At 44.7% G+C, this 27,346-nt stretch overlaps 2 protein-coding genes across 3 annotated transcripts in view; one reads left to right on the forward strand and one right to left on the reverse strand.

Annotated features, from left to right (window-relative positions):
* Window positions 1–654: 654 nt before the first annotated feature.
* On the reverse strand, window positions 655–20,122 carry CFAP90 (cilia and flagella associated protein 90). Its single transcript, XM_001144715.6, has 3 exons — window positions 19,976–20,122; window positions 4,597–4,713; window positions 655–1,166 (listed from the first exon to the last, which is right to left on the reverse strand). Exons 1-3 carry the CDS (start codon window positions 20,120–20,122, stop codon window positions 987–989), a joined length of 444 nt encoding a protein of 147 aa, XP_001144715.4. The 3' UTR covers window positions 655–986.
* Window positions 20,123–20,211: 89 nt separating this feature from the next.
* The window catches only part of MTRR (5-methyltetrahydrofolate-homocysteine methyltransferase reductase), a 50,181-nt gene continuing 43,046 nt past the window's right edge, over window positions 20,212–27,346 (forward strand). Inside the window, exons 1-2 of one of the 2 annotated variants that reach the window (XM_016952934.4) lie at window positions 20,212–20,686; window positions 25,864–25,959. The gene's annotated coding sequence lies outside the window, so the exon portion shown is untranslated. The remainder of the gene's footprint in view (window positions 20,687–25,863; window positions 25,960–27,346) is intronic. The other variant, XM_054684165.2, reaches the window with a different exon arrangement.

Below are 27,346 nucleotides of genomic sequence, written 5' to 3' on the forward strand. Positions count from 1 at the left end.
TTATCTCCAAAGTAAGTATTTCCAACTTAGGTTACAAGCGACTGCTTCCAAAAAGAAGACTGTTTAAAGTCAAGTCATTGCTGTGATGATGGGGCACTGGGTGGGGCACACACTGGTGCCTGTGTTATGCCTGCGCTCCAGCAGCTCATTGCCTCCCGCATGAACTCTTCTAGGTTTGGAAATTCCACTTTAAAGATGAGGAAATGTCTGCTCATGTAGATGATATGACTTGCCCTAGAACACAAATCTAGAAAATGCAGCAACCAGAATTTTACCCAAGTTTGTTGAACACCAAAATCTAGCCTCTTCCCATGACTGGCCCCCTCTCTCTGAGCAGTAATAGTGAGCATTGCTGGCCACCAAGGCCACCCATCCTTACTAGGGCTCCTGGTCCCGACTGCACAAAAATCTGTTATTTGGGATTCAGACCTCTGGAAAAAACAAGAATGGAGTTTCTAGAGTTCAATTGTGCCAAAAGACAATTGTCATCACATCTCCTCCTGGAGAAGGGAACATGTCAGGGTTGTTTGTGTTACCAGGCAGCAGGAGTTCCCCAAACTCGTGGGAAAAGCAACTGCACCTCACTCCTGTGACTGCCTCTCCAAAGAATCCTGGCAAATGTAGAGAGCCAGTGAACAGAAACCAACCCAACCATTACCAAGGGGAAACAAAGTTTTCATTTTATTCAGGTGCTCACAATGAATCGGTCTCCAGATTCATTTGATCAAAAATAATTCCAGCTGAAAATCATCACATCAGAGACTCTTCACATGTACTAAAGGTGTTGTTGGTCAGGCTCCTAACCCAGCAACCTGAGGGAGGCTGCTAACGTGTTCATGTGTCCCACTGTAGAGATGCAACACAGGCATAGCCAAGCTCCTAGGCGTCATGAGAAGGGGAAAGGAGGCTCCAGATGCCACCTTCTCGCTGTGCAAACTTGCCAGGCCACAGGGTATCGGACATGCCCTGTGGGCCACGGGGATGCTTCAGGATGGAGCAATGTGCCCAAAGCCGGGTTCCTTGAGGCTGGGGATGTCGTTCTTCCTGTAGAAGTCAGCCTGCACGTGGTTGGCACGGCCAAAGTCCCGGTTTAGGGGCTCAATGGGCTGATTGATGCACTTCCCATAGACAGAAGACGTCAGCACTCCAACCGGCCTCTCCTGTTCCTGGTGAAAGTTATCAAAGCACATAGTCAGCACCACTGCATTCGCCAGCACAGCTTACCCGTGCATCCATCAGCCTGGGTCCTGGGAGCTTTTTCTGCCTGGGTCCCACCATGGTAGACCAAGAGGGAACCTCCACGCTGAAGCCAGGGGCTTCACAGGGAAGTAGCCTATGGCAGGGAACCGTTGAATTTGCTAGAAGGCTGGCTGGTGTATTCATTGGACATGTTGGGAAACTGTGCCGGACCATTTGCTCTACCCGTTTGTCCCTGTGCTCTTCCTGGTCATTTCCCAGCTCCTGCTGCTGCTGGTCCCTTCCCACCACCCAGATCCTGGCTCAGATGTCCAGGTCCTCCCTGACCCCTCCCCTCCCCAGCTCCCTGCTCATCCCTCTCACTTTCCCCATCTTACATCCTCACATGGCTTCCTCTTCCCTCATACCACTCATCACTACCTAGAATTTGCTCATCATTTCTTTTTTTTCTTTTCTTTTGAGAAGGAGTCTTGCTCTTGTCGCCCAGGCTGGAGTGCAATGGTTGCAACCTCTGCCTCCCAGGTTCAAGCAATTCTCCTGCCTCAGCCTCCCGAGTAGCTGGCATTACAAGCGTGCACCACCATGCTCGGCTAGTTTTTGTATTTTTAGTAGAGACGGGGTTTCACCATGTTGACCAGGCTGGTCTCGAACTCCTGACCTCAAGTGATCCACCCACCTTGGCCTCCCAAAGTGCTGGGATTACAGGTGTGAGCCACCACACCCAGCCCATGATTTCTTTGCCTTTTTCTCTCTTCCTTCAGGAATGGCAGCTCTGAGAGGGCTTTTTTCTGAAAAACTACCTGCCACAGTTTTCTCCTGAGGAAGACAATAACTTTGCATCAACTTAGAATGCACCACATGTGCTGGTTACGGTGGCTTGGTAACTAAACTTGGAAGAAATGTTCTCGTGTGTGCAATTTCTGCTCTGCAAGACCAACTTTTCTAGAAAAATTATGAAAGCCAGGACTCAGAGGTTAAGCAGAGACTTGTTTTATCCGTTGAAGGGAATGTCTTAGCTTTGCTGTCCTTAAATTGTTAAATTCTAAAGAACCAAACAACAATATCAAGAAAAATACACAATGACATGACTGAATAGAGGAAACTATAATAGTACCTTAGCCTTAGCTTCTTGGCACAAAAAGATAGAGGAGAGCTGCATAAAGAAAATTACAGAAAGCAGCTGAGCACAATATTAAATATGTATGTGTATGTGCACACATACACACATGCATGTACACACATATGTACACACATGTACATGCATACAATATACACATATGTACATGCATGTACATGCATACAATATACACACATGTGCATGATATATACATGTATTCACACATATATACACACATAATATATACACATCCACCTACATATGCACATATGCATGCATCTATACACACATTTACACACATTCACAAGCAGGCACACACACATGCACACACATATACACACATATATAATAGATACACACATACATGCATATACACAAACACATGCACACATATATACACACAGGTACACATATTACACATATGCCCACACACAAACATATGTACAACATATACAAATATACATATCTGTACATACATATACACACATATATACATACACACATGTACACACATGTATGCCTATATACATGCATACACATATACACATACAGTCATGTGCCATATGACATTTTACTCAATGATGGATCTCATATACGACGGTAGTCCCATAAGGTTATAATATTAAGTTGGTGCAAAAGTAATTGCTGTTTTTGCCATGAAAATGTCAAAACCTAATAGAACTGAAAAATTCCTATCACCTAATGATGTCATAACTGTTGTCATGTCGTAGCGCAACACATTCCTAATGTGTTTGGGTGATGTTGGTGAAAATAAACCTACTGTGCGGCCAGTCATATAAAACATAGTACATACAATTACGTACAGCTCATAGTATTTGACAATAATAATAAATGACTATGTTACTGGTTTATGTATTTATTATATTTTTATCACTATTTTAAGAGTATACCCCTTCAATTTATTTTTAAAAGTTAACTGTAAAACAACCTCAAGCAGGTTCTTTAGGAGGTATTCCAGAGAAGACATTGTTAGCCTAGGAGATGGCAGCTCCATGCGTGTTGCGTGACGTCGCCTTTGAAGACCTTCCAGTGGGACAAGATGTGGAGGTGGAAGGCAGTGATACTGATGATCCTGACCCTGTGTAGGCCGAGGCTAAGGTGTGTGTTTGTGTCTTAGTTTTTAATCAAAAACTTTAAAAGCTTAAAAAAATTAAAAATAGACACCTTATAAAGATCTAAAGAAAGAAAATATTTTTGTACAGCTGTACAATGTGTGTTTTAAGCTAAGTGTTACTACAAAAGAGTCATAAAAGTTTTTAAAATTAAAAAGTTTATAAGGTTAAGAAGTTACAGTAAGCTAAGGTTCATTTATTATTGAAGAAAAAAAATCTAAAATAAATGTAGTGTAGCCAAAGTGTACAGTGCTTATAAAGTTTATGGTAGTGTACAGTAACGTCCTAGGCCTTCACATTCACTCACAACTCACTCCCTGACTCACCCAGAGCAACTTCCAGTCCTGCAAGCTTCATTCATGGTAAGTAAATGATACATAAGTGTATCATTTTTATCTTTTATACTATATTTTTACTGTACCTTTTTATGTTTAGATACAAAAATACTTACCATTGTGTTTTAATCCTTTACAATATTTTATACATAACACGCTGTACAGATTGGTAGCCTAGGAGCAATAAGCTGTATCATATGGCCTAGGTGTGGAGTAAGCTATGTCATCTAGGTTTGTGTTAAGTACACTCTGATGTTCACCCAACAACAAAATCGCCAGCAATGAATTTCTCCGAATGAATTTCTCAGAATGAATCCCTGTTGTTAAGCAATGCATGACTGTACATACACCCTCCCACCACACACACACACACACACACATACACACACACACACACACACATACAAGCATACCTCAGAGATATTGCAGGTTTGGTTCTAAACCACGGCAATAAATATCACTATTAAGTGAATCATACAAACGTTTTGGTGTTCCAGTGCATATACAAGTTACGTTTACACTATACTATAGTATATTGAGTGTGCAATAGCATTATGTCCGAAAAATGTACAGATCCTAATTTGTAAATACTTTATTGTTAAAAAATGCTGACACAGAGATAGGAAGTGAGCACATGCTGTTGGAAAAATGACACCAATAGACTTACTTGATATAAGGTTGCCACAAACTTTCAATTTGTAAAAAATACAGTATCTATGAAGCCTAATAAAGTGAAGTGTAATAAAACTAGATATGCCTGTGTAAAGTTTTGTTAATCTGTTGACAACTTGTTAATATTCTGTCTTAATATTACCTCTTCGTTAACATGAAGTCCCAGGCTTTTTGCATGTTCTCTGTCATCTCGGTGCAACTTCTGATCATAATCTAGGCGCCTCTTAAAAACACAATCATAGAGGGAAATAATTCCTGTCTAGGAAAAAAAAGAGAAAGAAAGCCGTGGGTTAATTTGAAGGCTGGGTCATTGAGGCCCGATGGAGCACAGATGCCAGTTCTTTCCCAAGGGAGGCTGGAGGTGCATGTGGTGAGTATGTGGTAGGAAAGGTCACCTCACCAAGCAGAACCAGCTGTGACGTGGAGCAGGGAGAAGCCCAGGCCTCACCAGCAAGAGAAGGTTGCTGAGAGGCCCAGTATGAAGCAGGGACATTTTCATGGCACTTCTCAACTTTCTCCTCCCTTGTTGACAGAGGTGGCTCCCCAAGCTGTCTTGCTGTCTGACTCCATTGCTAGAGCTCAAACTTTAAAATAAAAATGTGTCCTAGTCCATTCAGGCTGCTATAACAAAACACCATATAGACTGGGTGACTTATAGGCAACAGCAGTGTATTTCTCACAGTCCTGGAGGCTGCGAAGTCCAAGTTCAAGGCCCTGTGAGATTGGGTGTCAGGTGAGGGCTCAATTTATGATTCACAGATGGTGTCTTCTCCCTGTATCCTCACATGCTGGAAGGGCAAACAAGCTCCCTCAGGCTTCTTTTATAAGGGCACTAATTCCATTTATGAGAACTCTACCCTCAGGCCTAATCCCCTCCCAAAGGCCCCGCCTCCCAATACCACCACATTGGGGGTGAGGCTTCAACGTACGAATTTGGGGAGACACAAACATTCAGACCATAACAAAATGACATTTCTAAGGTTATATCTGTGTGTACTTTTCCTTCATTTCTACTTGTCTTGTGTTCTCAAATTTTCTATAATAAGCTTGAGCTTCTTTGAAAAACAAACAATACCTACATACTAGGATAATGAAACTTAACAGGAGTCATCCTTTAAGTCGCTAGTGCAGGAGCCAAGGGCAGACGTCTTCTCTGCCTTCTGAAAGTTGCCTGAAAATCAACTGACAGAAGGGAGATTAAAAGAAGAAAGGGCATACACATTTTTATTAACGTGCATGGGGGACATCTCAGGGTGATTACCCCACCACACCATGGGCTACAGATGCTTGTATAGCCTTCTTCATACGAGAAAGGAAGATGGGGAAATGCGGACGATTTTAGGGAGGTAGTAAGTTATTTTTAGGGGGATACAATGGGCTTGGAGAAGATACAATGGTCTGGGAGAAAGTCTGTTTGGCCCACAGGGCAGACGATGGCCTGTGACAAAAGTCTGTCCAGGTGTCTTAACAGACTTCAACCTGTCTTCCCATGACATGAATGCAGTTAATGAAAACTCAGGGAAGGTACCAGGGGTCATTGTTTTCTTCTTTGGTGAGTCTAGACTTCAGGCAGATAAGCGAACTTTAGAGACCAACTTCATCAAGTGCTTTGGGAGAGACAAGATTGAGAGACAAGAACCAGGGGTGGGGGTAGGGGGTGGTCAGAGAAACCTTGAGCCTTCTTCTTGAGGCCAGAGTGTCAGAGTGCCATATTTTGGTGTATTGGTTCCTGAACTCTAACACTAGCCAAGAGTCAGGCTATGTGCAAACCCCTCTCTTGAGAGATAAAAGTATTTTTTCTTTTATCATAGGTGATAAGTGTAACACTTGGTAATCCATATATATATGAATACATATATTTAATATACATGTATATATCATCTGTATGTAATTTACATACACGCACAACTCTGATGTATTAGAAAATGACCCGTTAACAGAGCCATTATCTGTATTATCTCCATTTTATCATCCCAACTTTTTCTGAGTACAAAAGAAAATCTTCCTTGTTCGGTATCTAGTAAAAGAAAAAAGAATGCATGTGTTAGCTGGTCTTTAATCTTCACCTTGTAGGTCAGGCTTGTCATTTATGTTATTCCAGCTGCCTTAAATCTTCCAGCAGCACACTCAGACATGTCTCCATGGGATTTGGGAGCATTAGGTCTCTAGCTTATGCTTGGTTGGTTTTGTTTTGTTTTTTTCCCAGATAGTGATGCTAGAATGATTCCCTCCAACAGGAGGATACAGAGGTGGAAGTAGGCAGTGAAAATGATGCAAGACTTATATACAGTATGTTGGAAAATACATAATGCCCACTCACACTGACTGCAGGAACTTGGCACTCTGGCCAGTAGTGGGAATAACTAGAGCATAACGTAGCTTTGGCCAATCCTTAGCAAATCATTCACAGATCATCTGTCATGTGCAACATGCTGTGCTCCTGCTGAGGGAATTTAGAAGATAACTCAGACGCGGCTACTGTCCTCACTCAATGAGCCGTCTAGTAAGGAAACAACATGGTCTTCAGAATTATTACTTTAAGATTCATAAGAATTCCAACAGTAACATGTGTAAGGCCCCTGGCCAGCCACTGCAGGATCCTGGTATGTCTTAGTTCAGAGTCACTCTAATCGGCTTGAAGGAGGAAAGCAACCTCCAACCAGGAGCTGTGGCTTCCGCCTCTGTGACTCTGCTGGCCATTTTATGAGTTCACCAGACACAAGCATCTCTTATCATTGTCTTCACTCTCACTCAACTTCTGGATGTGTTCATGTCAAACCACCCTGGCCTTCATGTCTCCTGATGGCAACCTACCCTATAGCTATGTACCCATAGGATTTTTTAAAAGCCTGAATCAATGGAGAATTGATAAGCCTTTCAACATTTAGTATTGTGACAATTGGCTAGTTTTTTGGACCTTCACATCACATTATAGCCAAAAGTAAATTCTGGATGATGAGAAAAATAGGAGGAAAAGAAAACCCATTAGAAAACTCGTACACATGAAAACAATAGGAAAAAATGTCAGAAAATATCAATCACTTTGACTACATACAAATTAGACATCTGCTTATCAAATAAAATGAAAACTTTAAAAAAACATTTTAAGACATGATAGAGAAATCTCGATATCTTTAATATCCATAACATAGGCAGCTGTTGGTACAGAAGCTAATTTGCTGCTGGCCTGCAGAGGCTAAGCAAACATTTTTGGGATGGGCCGCCCAGTAATACACAGGAAGCCCAAGTATACCACACACATTCTTCAAGGATGAGGGAGGATAAATTCTCCAGAGTAAAGACATTGCCACCCAGATATTTCCTTTGAGATTCAGAGCCACTGGCCAGCCAATAGCTTGATCTCCATCACCCCCATGCCACCCCACATACGCCCAATATTTTAAGGGATTCAATAGTAGCCAGGCTCTTGCTCATCACCTAGGTGTCCTATTGCCTTTGGAATCCCTCCTGACCTGGCTGACCCTGTTCCATGCGTTTTGGGGAGAACAGCTGCAGTGTACAACGTGAAGACCTAGTCTCTAGAACTGAACCCCTGGGAGAAAGCTACACCCATGGCCAAGAAGCACTCTCTCCTCCTGCATCCTGAGAACCTTGTGGCAAAGTGGTGTTGTCTGGTGGCCCCTCAAACCCTATAATGCTCCCTGCAGGTGGGCAGCCACCCTCACCCAGTGTATTAGTCTGTTTTCATGCTGCTGATAAAGATATACCCAAGACTGGGCAATTTATAAAAGAAAGAGGTTTAATGGACTTACAGTTCTGTGTGGATGATGTGTGGGGAGGCCTCACAATCATGGCAGAAGGTGAAAGGCACTTCTTACATGGTGGCAGCCAGAGAGAGAGCTTGTGCAGGGAACTCCCCTTTTTAAAACCATCAGATCTCATGAGACTCATTCACTATCACAATAACAGCACAGGAAAGACCCACCCCAATAATTCAATCACCTCGTACTGGGTTCCTCCCACGACACATGGGAACTGTGGGAGTTACAATTCAATATGAGATTTGGGTGGCGACACAGCCAAACCATATCACCCAGGTCTGAGGGACAGCCCCCCCCCAGAGTGGATGGCACAAACAGCAAGGAAAATAGATCCTCCAGTGGCTGCCTGGTCTTGTATTTTCTTCTGCACAGTGCTTTTAATCAGGTCCAACCCTCCTGAACTGAGTGAGCCCCCACTGGGGTGCTTGGATTATCCTGGGAGAAAAACTCTGAAGAAGGAAGAATGGACTTAAGAATAGAATGAGAATGCAATTACTGTTATCAGAATGAGAAAGGATATGTTCATTCATTTTGTTCCCTATATTGAAGAAGCCCAGTGTAATATGCAACTTTACAGAGAAAATGCCTATTTCTTCTCATTCTAATCAGGTCTCCTAAAACACTATTAAAGTAACCACTATGAGCAGCCATGCCTGCCTCACAATCCCTGGATTAGTTGCCAACAGTCTTCTACATCTTAGTGTTTACTAGGAATCTCACTGCTTGTGGATGTGGAGTGATCAGAGTCTTAGGAAGCTTATTTTTGTGCAGATTTTGCATATTCAGAACTTTCCAGAGTAAAAGTGAATTTTTCTATCATTGAAAAATAAGGACCAAAAAAAATAAATTCATCAGCAGGCAGGCAGCCTCGCTTTGAAATGTGACTATCCATTTTCAATAACTAATCAAACTGGAAATCTGTCTTTTCCCAGGATTTTAATTATTAATCTTTCTTTTTTTTTCTTTTATTCTCATATGGCTTGAAGCAAGATGATACTAATACCAATTGGGATTTAGATGCTATCACAAGACAGAGCTTCTGAAATTACTGAAATTTTGCCATTAAAATCCCTCAAGGAATTGTCTCTATTTCACAGATGATGTTCCTTTAAAAAAAAAAGCAAAACAGAAAATATCCATTTTTCACCTGGTGATCTCTCCCTTTGTGTTTTGAATATTGTTAAAATGTAGCATGGCCTTAGCCTGGTCATGGTGCTTGATCACCTACCCTCAGTTTCCCTCACAGTGACCTCCACCCCGATCCTGAGAAATTGCTCTGGTCCACAGGCGGCCTGGGCAGATGCCGTGGGTAGAGTGGAGGCCTCCAGTTTTCAACCTCCACAGCACATTAGGCCTACTATTGTGCAAGACACTATGCCAGGCTCCAGGACAGAAATGGGGAGTCCCTACCTTAAAAGAGACCACAGACTGAGAAGAGAAATTAACCCATTAGTTATGAACCACAGAAAAATATAAATGGAATAAGAGAGGTGTGCACAAAGTACAGTAGCAGAAAAGAATGAATGATGGGCAATTGCTTGGGCCAAGGGTAGGAAGTGCAGGTGACTGAAGGTGAGACGGGAGACTGATCCACACTGCTGTACTTAGAACCACTGCCGAACAACCTCACTGGATGTGATCAGCTGACTTGTGTCCTCCAAGCATTCACATGTTGAAGTCCTAATCCCCAGGAACTCTGAATGTGACCTTATTTGGAATAAGGTAATTGAAGATATAATTAATTAAGGTGAGGTCATACTGGAGTAGGGTAGACCCCCGAGCTAATATGACTGATGTCCTTATTGAAAGGAGAAATTTGGACATGAACATTCAGAGGGAAGGTGATGTGAAGAGACACTGGGAGAAGATGGCCATCAACAAGCCAAGGAGAGAGGCCTGGAACAGAGCCTTCGCTCACAGCCCCTAGAAGGAACCAATCCTGCTGAATTGCAACAAAGCAAAAATCGGCATATAGTATCTAATTAAACTTCAGAGCTCTGCACAGCAAAAGAAACTATGAACTGCGTAAACAGACAACCTACAGAATGGGAGAAAATTTTTGCAACCAATGTATCTGACAAAGGTCTAATATCCAGCATCTACAAGAAACAAATTTACAAGAAAAAAAAACCCATTAAAAATTGGGCAAAGGACATGAACAGACACTTCTCAATAGACATACATGTGGCCAACAAACATGAAAAAAAGCTCAACATCACTGATCATTAGAGAAACGCAAATCAAAACCACAATGAGATACCATCTCACTCCAGTCAGAATGGATATTGAAAAGTCAAAAAACAACAGATGCTGGTGAGGTTGTGGAGAAAAAGGAATGCTTCTACACTGTTGGTGGGAGTGTAAATGAATTCAACCATTGTGGAAGACAGTGTGGCGACTCCTCAAAGACCTAGAGGCAGAAATACCATTCAACCCAGCAATCCCATTACTGAGTATATACCCAAAGGAATAGAAATCATTCCATTATAAAGACACATGCACATGTATGTTCAATGTAGTACTACTCACAATAGCAAAGATATGGAGTCAACCTAAATGCCCATCAATGATAGACTGGATAAAGAAAATGTGGTACATATACACCACAGAATACTATGCAGCCATAAAAAGGAATGAGATCACATCCTTTTCAGGGACATGGATGGAGCTGGAGGCCATTATCCTTAACAAATTAACACAGAAACAGAAAACCAAATCCCGCATGTTCTTACTTACAAGTGAGGGCTAAATGATAAAAACATAGGGACACATGGGGGGCGGGCAACACACACTGGGGCCTGTCAGAGGACGGGACGTGGGAAGAGGGAGAAGATCAGGAAGAATAGTTAATGGATGCTGGGCTTACTACCTGGGTGATGGGATGATCTGTACAACCCACCATGGCATACGTTTACGTATGTAACAAACCTACATATCCTTCACAAATTAAAAGTTGGAAATTAGAAAAAAAAATCCTGGTGACACCCAGATTTCAGGCTTCTAGCCTCCAAAACTAAGAGAGAAGAAATTTCTGTTGTTTTAAGCCACCAAGTCCGTGGTACATTTTATGGTAGCCCAGGCAAACACACTTGGCAAGAAGTAGCCATCGTGCCCCATGACTCCTCCCAACCTGAGAAGCACTCTTACTCCCAGAAGTTGCACACACTCTCACACAAATAACTGGGGTAAGTTTTTGAGCAAACTGGGACCCTAGTCCTTTATTTTCTCCTCTCTTTCAGAGTATTTAAAGCATTAATTCACTCTCCACCATAAGGTTGGACCAGTAAGTTCTACAAGAAAGAAAAAAAAAAACAAGAGAAAAAAATTAATACCTTTTGTCATGTAATTGTGGCAGGGGTAATGCTATGTGCTCATCAAACATACTACCTCTTCCAGAACAAGCAGAAGATGCATTTCCCAGTTTGCCCCACAAGTAGGCTGGGGCCAGGAATGTGGGTGACTCCAGTAAATACTACTTCTAGTCCTGGTCCATAAAGAATTCCCAGGCAGTCCTCCAAACCCTCTCTCCCCACTCACTGGCTAATAAATTCAGAGCATCCAATAAATGACTCTAAAGTCCTAAAAACTCCTAGGCCCTAGTAATAGTGAAACCATGAAAAAGAAGGCACTTGGATTTCCAAGCAATTGCACCAAAAGCCTCCCTGGAGAAACATAAATGTTGGGCTATGAATGAGAAAAAAATAAGCCTCTATGATGTCATGGTTATTATGTTAAGCCCGTTGGTGCACCTATGTTTAACAACCCACTTTCAGGAGAGAAAAAAATCTGATTTGTAGTATTTGATGATTTCTATGGTGTAAACACTTCGGTCATGGTCAATTTTAGGCTACCAGTTAAATGCAGAGCTTAGAAGAAATGCTAACAGTTGGCTTTTGTGAGTCATACAAGCCAGCTCCAGCACACCGGCGGTTAAGACTTTTTGGGTTTAGGGTGTGTTTCCATAGCACATCCTAGCCCACCTTGTCTAATATGCTAATCAACCTATGAGTGGGCTACCTCATTTCCTGTCCTCAGAAGCCACAGCACTATGACCTCCTCATCTTGAGGCTTTCCGTGAGTTTGCTTGTCCAGGGATAAACAACCTACTTTTAAAACTGAAAACCCCCAAGGTGATCCAAAACAGTTTCCTTTGATTCATCAGGGCCTCAATTTACTTCTAATAAATCCAGAGCATCTCCTTGGAGGTTTGGTATTGTGTGAAGCTTAATGAGGACATTTTTATTCATTTTAACAGCATTCAAAATTCTGTATCTCAGAGGACTGTTGCTTGCGAAGGACACAATGTTAGGTTTTTTGAAAAGACAATACTCAACTATTCTCTTTGGGTTTTTGGTTTTCCTGTGGAAAAGATTCTATGTCCTCTCCTGGTACATTAATATCACAAGTTTTAGAAATTCTTATAAATTTTCAAATAATCTGGATATTTTACCATTAGACTGAAGTCAAGATAATTCCTCCCTCTGATCTTGTGTCTGTGTCAAATTCTAAGAGTGTTCTGATTCAGAGAGTTCTACATTCATCTATGTGCTCAACTTGTCACCAGTTGGAAACTTGGTGATTGTGGAGTCAATTGTTTTTCCTCTTCCACTGATACCAGCTCCCTACTCACCCCCTCACCCCCAGCCCAGCAATTCACAACTCAGGAAGAAACCGCGATCCACAGGGGCTGAAACTCGAATTCAATCTTATATGTTCCTCTTGGTCAAAGTTATTGGGAAAAATGTTGTCTCTTTTCTTGTGTCATTTGCTTGTACCCCTTAAAACGGGGTGATTTTGAAAAACTAAGATATGTTATTAAATGAAAAGGGCAAGCTGCAATATATGTGTCCATATTTGTGTGATCTGTGTGTGAATATGTTCTTGTATAAAAAACATTAGATACGTATCTCGACAAACATGCACTCAATGAAAAGACACAGAGCACATGCTCACACAGGAGTTTTGATTCATTGGAACATGGTGTTTCGTACCATGTGAAAGGTCTCCACTAGAACATGCCTGCCTCCCCTTTCACTCATTCCTCTCTCATAAATGGGTTTGCAAGGGAAACTGGGCCTTGGGCTCAGTCCCCCGACCAACCCCTTTTTAAGGAGCTACCTGCCCTGGAGGAAGATATTCAGCCCCATTCCCCCAAGCCCTGAGTTTTCCAGGGGCAGGTCACTGGAGAGTGAAAATGCAACTAGAGAAGTAGAGAAGGAACTATAGCCCACTGCCATTGACGATACCAGAGGAGGAGAACGAGGACAGGGATAAGCAAAGCAGCAGATAATCCAAACCGAAACCCCCAATTTAGTCTAAGAAGCAAATTTTGTAAGTCGGTGACTTATCCCTTTGTTTTAAAAATTGGCTTTCTGATTATTCATTCCTCATTTGTTCATGCAACAGGTATTTATGGAGTTCCAACTATGAGACAGGCACTCTTTTGATTGCTGAAGACATAGCTGTGATAAAGGTAAATCATTGTCCTCATAAAGCTCACATTTAGTGGGAGAAAACAACAAGATAACTAAGGAAAATACTTAGCAGATTAGATACTAATAGGCAAAAGGAGAAAAATAGGCAGGGAGAAGGAAAGAGGTATCCATGCAGAGAGGTCATAATTTCACTGGGCCAGTACAAATTCTTTTGGAAAGGCATGTAAGCTTATGAGTCTGCTGGATAATGGGGAGTTGCCTAGATAAGGACAGGCAGATCAGCAACAGAACTGAGTTCACCTTCCCCACACAGCCCCCTTGGAGCGGCTGAGTGTGTGTGGTAAAGGTGCTTGGTTCCTAAGCAGACAGGATCCATAGAGGGAGGACCTAGGGAGGCTCATATTGAGCACTGTCTGCATACTGTCAGGTCCTTCAGAGATTCCCCTTTGTGCCTCTGGACAGTTAGCATGTGTATTAGTCCATTTTTGCACTGCTATAAAGAACTGCCTAGGACTGGGTAATTTATAAAGAAAAAAAGGTTTGATTGACTCACAGTTCCACATGGCTGGGGAGGCCTCAGGAAACTTACAATCATGGCAGAAGGCAAAGGGGAAGCAAAGACCTTCTTCACATGCTGGCAGGAGAGAGAGAGAGAGAGAGAGAGCAAAGAGGGAAGTGCCACTTTTAAACCATCAGATCTCCTGAGGACTCACTATCATGAGAACAGCAAGGGGGAAACTGCCCCCATGATCCAATCACCTCCCACCAGGTCCCTGCCTCGACACGTGGTGGTTACAATTGGAGATGAGATTTGGGTGGGGACTTATTGCTAAACCATATCAACATGCATCTGTATAGGTGCTTGGCTGCACTTGGCAAAGGGAAATTCAGTGCTCAGGGAGGTAGAGTCCTTGATGCATAAAGAAACAGTCAGCTTCTGTCCCCAACATACACAGAGAAGAAAAGCCAGCTAATCCCACCAAACCTAAGGTGGGGGCTTTACAGCGAAGCCTCACTCAAGACAGAGCTATCCACAAGCCCCCTCAGCATGAGGGAAAGCGGATTCTAAAACCAGTTATAATTGCTTTAAATGCAGCTCTTAGACTTTGAGGAATTTAATCAAAATCTTCATAAAATGGCATTGTCCTTTGACTGCTTTTTCATTTCAGCAGCAGAAATGCTGCACAAGGCAGAAGAAGAAAAAAGTAATTGAAGAACACCGTTGAACAGAATCTGCTTTGCTGCCACAGGAACCATATTTTATGGGCAAAGCCCACGCTACTAGAACACTCTAGGGAGCCGTACAGGAGCCGATCACATTTTTGCTGGCAGCTTTAGATGACAAATTTGTCTTACAATTCAGAGGCATTACTGGGGCTTTAAATAAGTGTGCAGCCTTCAGTGCGTCCACTCTGTGGGCTCCCTGAAGGGAGCTGCTTTACAGGATTAGAAGCCACAGATTGACACTCACATTTTGCCTTCACCTGTGTTAATTTCTGACAGCAAACGAGGGTCAGGGATATGAGGTTTGCGACTGGGATCCAGCACTTAGTGAAAAGAAGCTCTAATAATCACTAACAAAGGCAAATCATAATAATAGCTATAGTTACATTGGGCTTACTATGTGCTACTTTGCAATGATTAATTAAAGTCATTCATATAAGAGCTCTATGAAATTGGCACCATTTGCCTCAAAGGTGGGTAGAGTGAAACAGTGTGTGTTAATGTGGCAGGTCCACATGGCTGGTCAACATGGAGCCAATATTTTTACCCAGGATGACTCAGCCTGTGCTACCAACTAATCAGTACACACACTACTGTGTGTCACACAGAAATAAACTAAACAGAATGGTCCCATCAGGCTGCGGTAACAAAATACCCATACGCTGGGTGATTTATAAACAACAGATGTTTATTTCTCGAGGTTCTCAAGGTTGGGCAGTCCAAGATCAAGGCGCTGGCAGATTTGGTGTCTGGTGAGGGAGCATTTTCTGGTTGCTAGATGACACGTTCTCATTGTGTCCTCACATGCTGGGAGGGGCGAGGGAGCTCTCTGGAGTCTCTTTAACAAGGGTGATAATACCATTCATGAGGGCTCCACCTTCATGTCCTCATCACTTCCCAAAGGCCCGCCTCCTAATACTGTCATGTTGGGGGTTGTGATTTCAACATATGTATTTGGGAAGAACACAAATATTCAGACCATAGCATTGGCTTAAGAACTAATTCTGTACTGTTTTTACTACTCAGCTTGATTAGGGCCTGAAATTATTCTTCTTCTTACTATTATTATTATATTTTGGAGACAGAGTCTCACTCTGTCACCCAGAGCGGAGTGCAGTGGTGCAATCTCAGCTCACTGCAACTTCAATCTCCTGGGCTGAAGTGATTCTCCTGCCTCAGCCTCCCGAGTAGCTGAGACTAGAGGTATGGCCACCACACCTGGCAATTTCTGTATTTTAAGTATAGATGGGGTTTCACCACGTTGGCTGGGCTGGTCTTGATTGAACTCCTGATCTCAAGTGATCTGCCCTCCTCAGTCTCCTAAAATAGAGCCTGAAATTGTTTACAGTAAATTTAGGTGTAACTGAGTTCTCTAGAACACCTGCGATGCAGAATTTACCCGCTTTATTCCAAATAGTCTCTAGGTCAGATAATCAGTTTCTTTGGTCCTGCAGCTGATTAAATCCCAGTTCATATCATCCTGAGGAGTGGATTATTACCATTGGTAGCTATTTGTCAAATGGGCTTCAAAATGCTTTTGTTATTCTTGTTGCTTTCGAGGCTGTTTTAATTTAGATGTTAACATTTCTGTAGCATCGTTTTATTTTGCGTGGTACTAAAGGCCTCAGGACTTGAATTTGTTTGTGACTTCAGTTACCCAAACTGCACGGAAAAAAATTGTTTTTTCAAAAATCCACTTTGCATTAATTTGTTCTAAGTTCCATACCTACCTTCCAGAAGGTAGTGATACATTAGAGCAGGGGGTGGGAAACTTTTTCTGTAAAGGGCCAGGTAGTAACTGTTTTGGGCTTTGCAGGTCACATGGTCTCTGCCAAATCTACACAGCTCTCTGCGGTAACCACAGACATGCAAACACATAGGCGTGAGACTATGTTCTAGGAAAACCTTATTTATTAAAATAGGCTACTGGCCAGGTTTGGCCAAGGAGCCTCGGTTTACTGACCCCAGCATTAAAGGGGCAGGTTTCTGGCCCACTCCCAGCGGACCTCCTTCCAAGTGATGGAGTCCCAGTCACTTCACACTTCAGGCATCTCTCTGCCCTTCGGTTAGTTTGGTCCCAGGAAGGTGGAGACGTTAATTAGACTGGTAAATGCAAGAATGAACTGTGCCTGCCAGGATCAATTTCACCGCCTTTCCCTAGGCAGTAGCTGGCCCACAGGGGATGCAGATTCTGCTCTTTTTCCTGGTGCCCCCATCTTATTTACAGGATCCCTCAAATGGCATTATTACCAATGTTTTTATTCTGTCCAACAGCCAGATGAATTTTATTTCCTTTCAACATAACAGCATAGAACAAGTTAACACAAAAACACTCCTTATTTTTTCAGCTGTTTATCTCATGCGGTGCATTACTGCTATGCATTAATCATAAGCTGATTGGCAGTCACATGAGTATTGCATACTTAAAATGTAAAATTCATTTAATAAATGAGATTATGTATAGGTAACAGTTCTTTCAAAACATATTGCTCCCAGGAGGAAAAAAATGAAGTCCCTGGTGGCAATGAGATTGGGAACTTACCATTCCCTCGTGTTTCCCTCCTGTCTTAATATTCAGAGGATAATCGAGCCTGGGAGAACAGGCAAACAGGGCTGCAGAGACAGATCTGATTGCAAACGTCCCTTTTCCCCCTGTCCTTGCATATTGCTCAAAGCCAAGCAGAGAGGAGCTATCAGATACCAGAGATCCTCCTGGGAGCAGGCTGAGGTTTATGGCTGCCGTATTTGTCAGCTGGGGCTGCACAAACTAAGTACCATGGATGAGGTGGCTTAAGCAACAGAATTCATTGTCTCACAGTACTGGCACCAGAAGTATGGAATCAAGCAGTTGGCTGTGAAGGAATGCCCTGTTCCAGGCCTTTCCCTGAGGCTTGTAGGCGGCTGTCTTCTCCCTGTGTCCCTTTACATCATCCTCCCTGATATGGTTTGGCTGTGTCCCTACCCAAATCTCATCTTGAATTGTAGTTCCCATAATTCCCACATGTCCTGGGAGGGACCATCTGGAGATAATTGAATCATGGGGGCAGTTCCTCCCATCCTGTTCTCGTGATAGTGAGTTAGTTCTCACAGGACCTGATGGTTTTATAAGGGTCTTGCCTCTTCACTGTGCACTCATTCCTCTTCGTGCTGCCACGTGAAGAAGGACATATTTGCATCTCCTTCTGCCATGATTGTAAGTTTCCTGAGTCCTTCCCAGCCATGCTGAACTGTGAGTCAGTTAAACCTCTTTCCTTTATAAATTACCCAGTCTTGGGTATGTCTTTATTAGCAGTGTGAGAAAGGACTAATACATGCATATCTGTCTCTATATATCCAAATTTCCCCTTTTCTCAAAGACACCAGTCATACTGGAATAGGGCTCATCCTAGTGGCCTCATTTTAATTTGATTATCTCTGTAAAATTCTATTTCCAAATAAGTTCACATTCTAAGGTACTGGGGATTAAGACTCCAAAACATAAATTTCAAGGGGACACAATTCAACCGACAGCAGTTGTCTAAACTAGAAACACGATTGCTTCTGTTGGTGAGGCTGTCCAAGAGTGCTTACAGTTTATGTGTGGCATGCAGGCCAGTGTGTGCTAACCCAGTCAGAAGGGGAATTTATTTAGGGTCTAGGATTGTGGGGGCAGGAGGGGGGGAAAGGAAGGATGCATTTTCTGGGAACACCTTATACACCATAAGGGAACGATCTCCTTCCCCCTAGGACAACTGGCTAATCTATATCCCTCTCTAGCCACTCAAGCCACCAGGACAGCTAGAATTAGAAAGACCTGTCCCAGTTATGCCTGCAGGCTGAGGGTCCTCAATGAATGCTCCTTTTCAGTAATGGCTCCCCTGCCTCTGCATCCTAAGCAAGACAAACCGGGAACATTTAGGAACAATGGTGAGAAGAGAGGAGTAGATGACCCTCAACTGGCTTTGAATTTACTACTTTTCCTGCCTTTGGCCGCTGGTGGGAGATGCAGGGTGCCCAGTGGCCTTCGCAGACTCGCAGAGCCCATCCCAGGAAATGCATAGGCCGGTGTGGCCAGGACAGAACAGAGGGACCACTCTCAGTCCAACCATCCCTGCAGGCGGCTCGCCAGCTATTCCTTCTGGTCTTCGGTTTGCAGGAGGGCAGAGGGTTTCCCGCGCCCTGGACCATCCGGGCGTAGTCCCGGCAGCAAGGCCTTGTTTCCTTGCTACCCTGGGCCAGCCGCAGACAGACCCCAGAGGGAGCCGCGCCCAGTCCGCTGGGCGGCCCCGGCTTCCCGCGACCCCCTCCAGACCCTGGGCAGAAAGAGCCCCCTGCTGTCCCGACAGAGCCACTGTGCTTTTGAGGGATCCTGACACCTAGTGGCTCCCGCTCCCTTCTCCGAAGAGCACCGGGTCCCATCTGAGCATTCCCGCGACTCCCAGCCCCTGATCGCAGCTGAGACAGCCATTCGCGCACCCGGCTTCTCCCACATCCTCGTCCCAGGGGTTCAGCTGACACTGGTAGTCGCCTTAGCTGTACTCTTTGGGGTCCAGGCGCCTTGGCGGGAGCTCACCCTCCCTGTCTCCCCAGCTGACCCTGCCGCGCCCCCTTCATCTCCGCACGCTCCTACCCGGCCCCCTCCACAGGCTGTCCAGCCCCGCCCCTCGGAACCCACCCCTGGTAGTGAAGCCCTGCCCCCAGGGTCCCTGCCCGAAGGTGCGCTCCTCCTCTAGGGCCCCTCTAAGCTGTGAGCTCTGTCCCCGATCCCTAGCGGTGCAGCCCCTCCCAGGGCCCCTCCTCGTTGTGAGCTCCTCTCCAGTCCCCGGCGGCGCATCCCCGCCCCCAGGCCCCCTCCCCTAAGGTGAGCCCCGCCCCTAGGCCCCGCCCCTAAGGTGAGCCCCGCCCCCAGGCCCACTTCCCTAAGGTGAACCCCGCCCCCACGCCCTCCCTCCGAGGGAGAGCCCCGCCCCAAGACCCTTCCGCTGCGGTGATCCCCTCTCCCCCGCCCCTCCGCGACCGCCAGCCCCTGCCCAGCCGCCCAGCCGCCCAGCCGCCCAGCCGCCCAGCCTTCTGGTCTCCGCGCCCAGTCCGCGGTCCTCACTCGCGCCGGGCGGTAGTAGTAGCTGTGCTCTTTGGGGTCCAGGCGCCGCGGCGGGATGTAGCTGAAGGCGGACTGCGCCGAGACGGGCGGCGGCCTGGGCTTGCCCCGCAGCGTGGACGCGGTGGTCTCCTCCTCGTCGTCCTCCATGCCGCCCCCGTCCAGCGCCCCAGCTTTGGCCGCGGTCCGTCCCGCCCGCCCAGGGGCCCACTCGGAGTCTGCCGGCCTCAGGTTGCTCAGCGCCAGCGTCTAGCCCGCGTCTGTGTTCGGTCGTTGCCTGGAAACCGCCGCCTAGCGACCCGGAGCTGCCCTGCAGCTTTCCCGCTCCAGGGTGGAGCGACCCTCCCCTCCTCCCTCCTGGCCCCTCGACTACACACGGGGTCTCTCCTTCCTTCCTCCTCGGGAGGAGCCCGACTGGGAGACGCCGCGGGGACTACCCATTTCCAGCCCGCTCACCTTTCCCATGCAGCAGCCCCTGCTTCACTCACTGATCACTCCTTCGCGAGACCATTAGTGACTGAGCACCTAGCGCGTGGTGTGTCAGGAGCTGGAGATTGAGCCTTGAACGGAGCAGGCCTTGTCCACAGGAAGCTTACAGTCTGGAGAAGACAGATGAAAGACACGAAGAAGCCAATTGACTTGCCGAGGCTCCAGGGCAGCGCTGTCCAATAGAAACATGATGAGAGCCACGTGTGTCGTTTCTTATTTGACTCAGTAAGTCCAAAACGTTATCATTTCAACAAATGGCACTAGCTGCCTTTCAAGCGCTCGGTGGCCACGTGTGGCTAGCAGTTACAGTATTGGCCAGTGCAGGTGTAAGGCTGCATGAATTTACAGAATCTGGCAGAACTCAGCTGCTGTGGACAGGGCTCTTGCAATCCTTTGCCAGTGTGTTTACGTTGGCCCTTGATCTGAATGCTGGGTCAATACCTGCGTTCCGTTTGTTGAAAATGTGTTAAGCTGTATACTCGTGATTGGTGGGTGTACAGCCAAGAAAAGTTAAAAACAAACAAACAAAAAAAAACCATGATGACCAAGGCTTGGGAAATGCTTTAGCCAGCGTGCCTGGGAAGGCCAGCCTTGCTGAGAAGGTGGTGTTTGAGATGAAGCATAGCGATAATGAGAAGCCAGTTCTGTGAGTCTGGCAATCCCTTCCAAGCCAACTTGGTCCTCTGAGGCAGAGGCAATCTTGTGTTTGAATGGCAGCAGGAAGTGGGGTGGTGTGGCCTCATGAAGCCAGAAACTGGTAGGAAGTGAAGGTGAACAGATGGGCAGGGGCCTGATGGAGAGATCTTACAGATGATGGAAGGAGCAGTGCCCTGCCTTCTTCCCCACCCCTGCAACTAGGTAGGAATCTCTTGTCTGCCATTCTGTGATGCAGGCTGGTGGCTTAAGATGCCTCTCTCATTCTGAGGCACCTGGTGATCCACTCTGTAGAGGTCTCCAGAGACCTAGAGATCCTTCTGGGCAGGATTTAAGACATCCCGGTGCCACCACGCTTTCTCTCTCTTTTTTATTTATATCTGTCTCTCTCGTGGGTCCCCATGAGCTTCCTGAGAAACCCATGTGCCTTCTTTGTCCCACTAACACATCTTTTTGCTCCATGGCCAGGCAGAACACGAGTCAGCCATGAGTCAAGGGTCAGACACCAGCCCACCATGTCTCTAAGCCCCAGGGGACCTAGCAACCTCATTGGAGCCACTTGGAGAGGGTGACATATCCCTGGTGCTTGGAGATGGAGCACCATCTCTCCTACATGTGAAGTGAATGAAAAGGGGCTCTTATTTTTCTCCCATGGGCTGAAGTCATGAAAGGCATGACTCATACTTTTTTGGCCTCATTAAAGCAGCAGCCAAATATGTTTTTTTTTTAAGCCCTTATAATCTACTGCCTCTCTCAACCTCTCTCAATGTCTCCAAATACACAAGAAAGGTCAACTAATGGTCACAAGATTTTGTAAGCTTTGCATTGGTGACCCGGTATCATACTTTGGAAAGTGAAGGTACTTGAAACCAATTATCTTGGGAATTCAGCCAAAACTGAGACTGAGATAATTTCTTAGTAAAAGAAATTAGTAAAGTTTACACAGTTATACAGATGTGAATCTGCTAACTTCAATTCAGTCGGTGACATTTTGTCATGTCCTAGACCAAGAGCTCTTGAGGGCAAGGCTACCTACATCTTTTTCTTTTTGGATGGAGATATGGTTAGGCTTTGTGTCCCCACCTTAATCTCATCTTGAATTGTAATCCCCATAATCTCCACATGTCAAAGGAGTGACCAAGTGGAGATAATTGAATCCTGGGGGCTGTTTCCCCCATGCTGTTTTTGTGATAGTGAATTCTCACAGGATCTGATGGTTTTATAAGGGGCTCCTCCCCTTTTGTTCGGTGCTTCTACTTCCTGCCACCTTGTGAAGAAGGTGCCTTGATTCCCCTTTGCTTTCTGCCGTGATTGTAAATTTCCTGAGGCCACCCCAGCCATACTGAACTGTGAGACAATTAAAACTCTTTCCTTTATGAATTACCCAGTCTCAGGTATTACTTTGTAGCAACATGAGAACAAACTTATACAGATGGCTCAAGTCAGGCATACAGGCATATAGTAGGAAGTCAAATATTTGAGTCTGAGACAAGGGCCTGAGTTTATTTGGGAGGTAATTCCAGGGAACAGGAGAGAGGGACCAAGAGGAGCAAGAAGCAGGAGAGACACCAAGGATGCACTACCCAGGTCACTGCTGAAGGCAACTGGTGAATGGTCATGAACCTTTCTGAGGGGCCTGGAGAGGCCTTGAAGAATTGCCCTAGAGGATCAACATGGAGGCGTGTTTCATCACTTGCTCCTGTCTGCTCGGTGGAGGCTCGCTCCTTCAGTTGTTGACTCCTGAACTTGTAGGACCACTGCCCCAGGGCCTCACAGTCTCCCCTGCAGTGTCTTGCCTCCTTGGTGTCCAAGGAGCCCTGGGGCTGACAGCAAAAGACAGGGGCATGTACTGGAGGTGAGATGCTTCTTTCAAGAGGTGAGTCATAGCCCCACGGAATGGTCCACCAGAGATGAGGGTGGAATGAGATGTGAGGCCCTGAGGATGCAGGGCAGGTTACCAGAGACAGATGAAACCATGGGCAAGGCAGACTTTGGCAATTTTGATTATTAAGAGGCTTTCGTTCCTTTTTTAAAAATACTCTTTTTAAAAAAGTATTTTCCTATATGATCTTATTATATATTCCCAGGTACATGAGTGGAATACAAGGTCACAGTCATACATTTAGGCTCCTCATGTCTGTACTCGTACTCAAAAGTTCTGTGCCGGAGAAGGGAAGCATGAAAGAAGCCTAAAAACCCTCCTCTCAAAGGAGGCAAATTAATAGAGTAAGGACACACACTGGGGCTGGGTTAAACATAGTGTATTAGTGAGGGTTCCCTCAAGGGACAGAACTAATAGGATGTATATATATCTATGTAAAGATATATATTATATATATATTTATATGGGAGTTATTAAGGAGTATTAACTCACGTGATCACAAGTTCCCTGTATTAGTTCGTTTTCACTCTGCTGATAAAGACATACCCAAGACTGGGATGAAAAGAGGTTTAATTGGACTTAGAGTTCCACACGGCTAGGGAGGCCTCAGAATCATGGCAGGAGGTGAAAGGCACTTCTTACATGGTGGCAGCAAGAAAAAATGAGGAAGATGCAAAAGTGGAAACCCCTGATAAAACTATCAGATCTCATGAGACTTATTCACTACTACGAGAATATGGGGGAACCACCCCCATGATTCAAGCTATCTCCCTCTGGGTCTCTCCCACAACACATGAGAATTATGGAGATTTGGGTGGGGACGTAGAGCCAAACCATATCAGTCCTACAATCGGCCACCTGCAAGCTGAGGAGCAAGGAGGCCAGTCTGAGTCCCAGAGCTGAAGAACTTGGAGTTTGATGTTCAAGGGCAGGAAGCATCTAGTACGGGAGAAAGAGGTAGGCTGAGAGGCTAAGCCAGTCTAGTCTTTCACCTTCTTCTGCCTGCTTTTATATTCTGGCATCATTCCCAAGGCATTCAAGCCAACTTGAAGCAAGTCTCTGGATCTGCCTTTTGGTTTAATAGGAAATGCAGCAGATAGATATAGAAACAAGTTAGACAACACCAAATCAACAGTGTGGGACATTCTACAGGGCAATTGATCTAATTTCTCCAATAACTTAACAACATGAAAACTAGGTGAGAAAGAGTAGCAGTTAGAGACATAAGAGACTTCAGTGGTAGAATCTCTAAAAGTCATACGTGGACTTTGGATCCTGATTCAAAAACATCAACAGTTAAAAAATATTTTTGAGATAGTACAGGAAATTTAGAATATAGACTACACATTAAATGATGACAGGGAATAATAACTAATTTTGTTATTTGTAACAATGGCTGAATGATTAGATAAAAAAAGAAAAAAAGCTTATCAGTTATAGATGAATACTGAAGTATTTAGGATAAAATAATATGATAGCTTGGATTTCTCTAGAAACATTCCAGTGGAAAAAAAAAAGTTAAAGAATAGATGAAACATGATTGGAAAATTATGGTAATTTTCATGCTGAATAGAGGAACTTGCAAACTTATTATACTTTTTTTTTTAGAGATGGGGTTTTGCTCTGCCACTCAGGCTGGAGAGCAGTGGCGTGATCATAGCTCCTGGCCTCAAGTAATCCTCCTGCCGTGGCCTCCCAAAGCACTGGGAATACAACATGAGCCACTGAGCCAGCTTTTCTTTCAATTCTTATACTTTTCTTTCAATTCTTATGTGTGTTCAAAATTTCCTGTAATACAAGCAAAAACAGTAGGGTTATTAAGATTGTTTCTTGTAAACATTAGAACCCAAAATATCAACTCCACCCACACACTGTGAGCACTCTGTATCGGAGACTGTGGGAGTGGGAGGGAGATGTTTGCTTTTTCTGGGATGGGATTACAAGTACTGGATGAAGGCAAAATTTCTTTTGATGGAGCCCAACAGGGGGAGAACATCAACAGGAAGGCAGGTTTCCTGACTCGTGCAGCAGGGGAGACTGCACACCACAGGAGCCTGGAGACATCGAGTCAAACATAGGACTAGACAGGGCTGTTGTAGGATTTGGGGAGGGGTGAATTTAGGTAAAATTTAATGAAGCTGAGCTGGAGAGACTCAAGCACAGCAAGTTAGTGTGCCAAAGAGTTAACAGTAACCCTGACCTAAGAAGCCGATTCAGGTCCCTCAAAGGGAAAAGAAATGTGGAACGTTGTATGCAAAATTCCCACGTCTAGAGCTCTGCAATTGAGGGGGATATTGAAGCTACTTCTCCATTGGTCAGATTGGCCCATGTGGCTCAGCTCATACAGACAACAGTTAGATGTTCCGTTTTATTGCTCTGATTTCAAACAACAAAGGCTTTAGAGAACAAAGTTTCTTAGCACTATGTCCTTGATGATAATTAACAAAGGCAGTTGTCAAAGGCTCACAGTGGCACCCCTAGAAGTCCTGACCAGCAAGTTAGCCATGTTCCTTCTTACAGACCATGCCTTACATGACCCTTCACCGCGAGCTGTACGATAAAGTTTAACTGAGAATGAAGGAACACACGTGTACCAATAACAATAATTGCACCCAATGTTCACTGAGTATTTACTATTTTCCAGGAATTGGGCTAAACAGCTTACAAGACGTGTCTCATTTCACTATCTACACTAAGTATTTAGACTCCAAATGGGGGTGGGCATATTCCCAGTTTGGGAGATCGCAGCCCTAAGGGGATAATTTGCCTGGTTCCTCACTGAGCCAAGACCCCTCTCTGGATTTGCGCACATCATCTTCTGGTAGGTATACTTTTTTTTTTTTAATTTTATTTATTTTTTTTTTAGGAGGAACTGACTGCTTCCGTTTTCCCAGAATTCTGTCAAATATTTATCAAGTGTCCACATGTACCCAAGCGACGCACATTCCTTACATAGAGGAAGGTAAGGAAAGGTAAAGAAGACTGCCTGTGTTGTTCAGGCAGAACTGTCACCACACTCTTCCACAGCTCCTGCCTGCCTGCCATCTACACACACACTCACAACACACACTCAGAGAGGATCCACTCTCTCCTCCAGAGATCCTCTAGTTTCAACTGCTGCAGCCCAAAGTCCTGAACTTTGCTGCCCCCTATTGATAGGCCCAAAGACTATCACTGTTGCTGCAAGGGTTGTGCTAGTAAGTAAAACAATTTTTTTTCATTGATTTTTCTTGCTTTGCTTTACTTTTGAAAACAAATATAGAAAGGTTATGCAATTATTAAAAATATTATCAAATATGTAGTTGCAAGAGCCATCATATTGAATATGTAATTGCAACTGACACATTCAGATCACTTTTGTTTGTACAGGTATAGACATACCAATGAATTCATCAGCATGAGAATTCAGTTTAAAAGGACTTAGCTTTATGATTTGACAAAGCTTGTCAAATTAGCTCGTTAGTGACACCAGCAACCTTATATCTCTCTATTAGCCTAAATTATTTTCATGTACTTCGGGATTCAAATTTGAACAGGGCCAGAGGCAGGTCTAGCCTCCCTCCCTGGGCCAACCCTGTATGCTTTACACTGGGTGTTCCAGCCATTGACAATTGCGCCCCTAGACCCTGCTCTCTTCCTTCTAAAACTCAGCTTACAAATCACTCTGAGGCTCTCTCTCACTGCCCAGGTGGGCATGAGGTCTCTGTGTTCCCAGAGCCTTGACTGTGTGTCAGGGTGCTGGAGGCCTCACCACTCCCGTCGCCTGCTCACTAATCTCACCTGTTTCAAGCCCCTCAAGGGCAGGGGCTTTTTCCTATTTGGCCCTAGAGCTGGAGCATTGAGTGTGCCCAGCGTGATCAGAACTGTCTGCTGAATGTGTACGTGAAGAGGGTAGGGGAGAGCCAAATGAGACAGGCTCAGCAGAGGCTGTAAGTGAAAACTGCAGAAGGAGGAGCATCTGATTCTGAAGAGCAAACAGGGAAAAGCTTGCAATGGATGAGATGGACTTACATCAACAGCACAGGTGAAGAATGCTCGTGCTGTATTTTTCTTCATAGCATTTATAACAGACCGTCATTACCTCTTCATGTGGCTGTTTAATTGGTTAAGTCCCTTTCTGCTCCTTAAACTGAATGCTTTTAACCTCACACCACATTTCTGGGTTGAGTTTCGCACCAAGAATTAGCTGAGTCATAGGAAGAGGTGTACAGCACAGTGAGGGTGGACCAGAGGCCAGGGAGGGAACCTGAGTTCACTAAAAAGGCAGAAAAAGACACAGGACTGGATATTAGCTGCAAGGAGGTGTGAAAGGGGTTTCTGAGGCCTGATATGATCTGGAACCGATCTTA

Source organism: Pan troglodytes, chromosome 4, assembly GCF_028858775.2.
Source record: "Pan troglodytes isolate AG18354 chromosome 4, NHGRI_mPanTro3-v2.0_pri, whole genome shotgun sequence".
NCBI classification, from domain to species: domain Eukaryota; kingdom Metazoa; phylum Chordata; class Mammalia; order Primates; family Hominidae; genus Pan; species Pan troglodytes.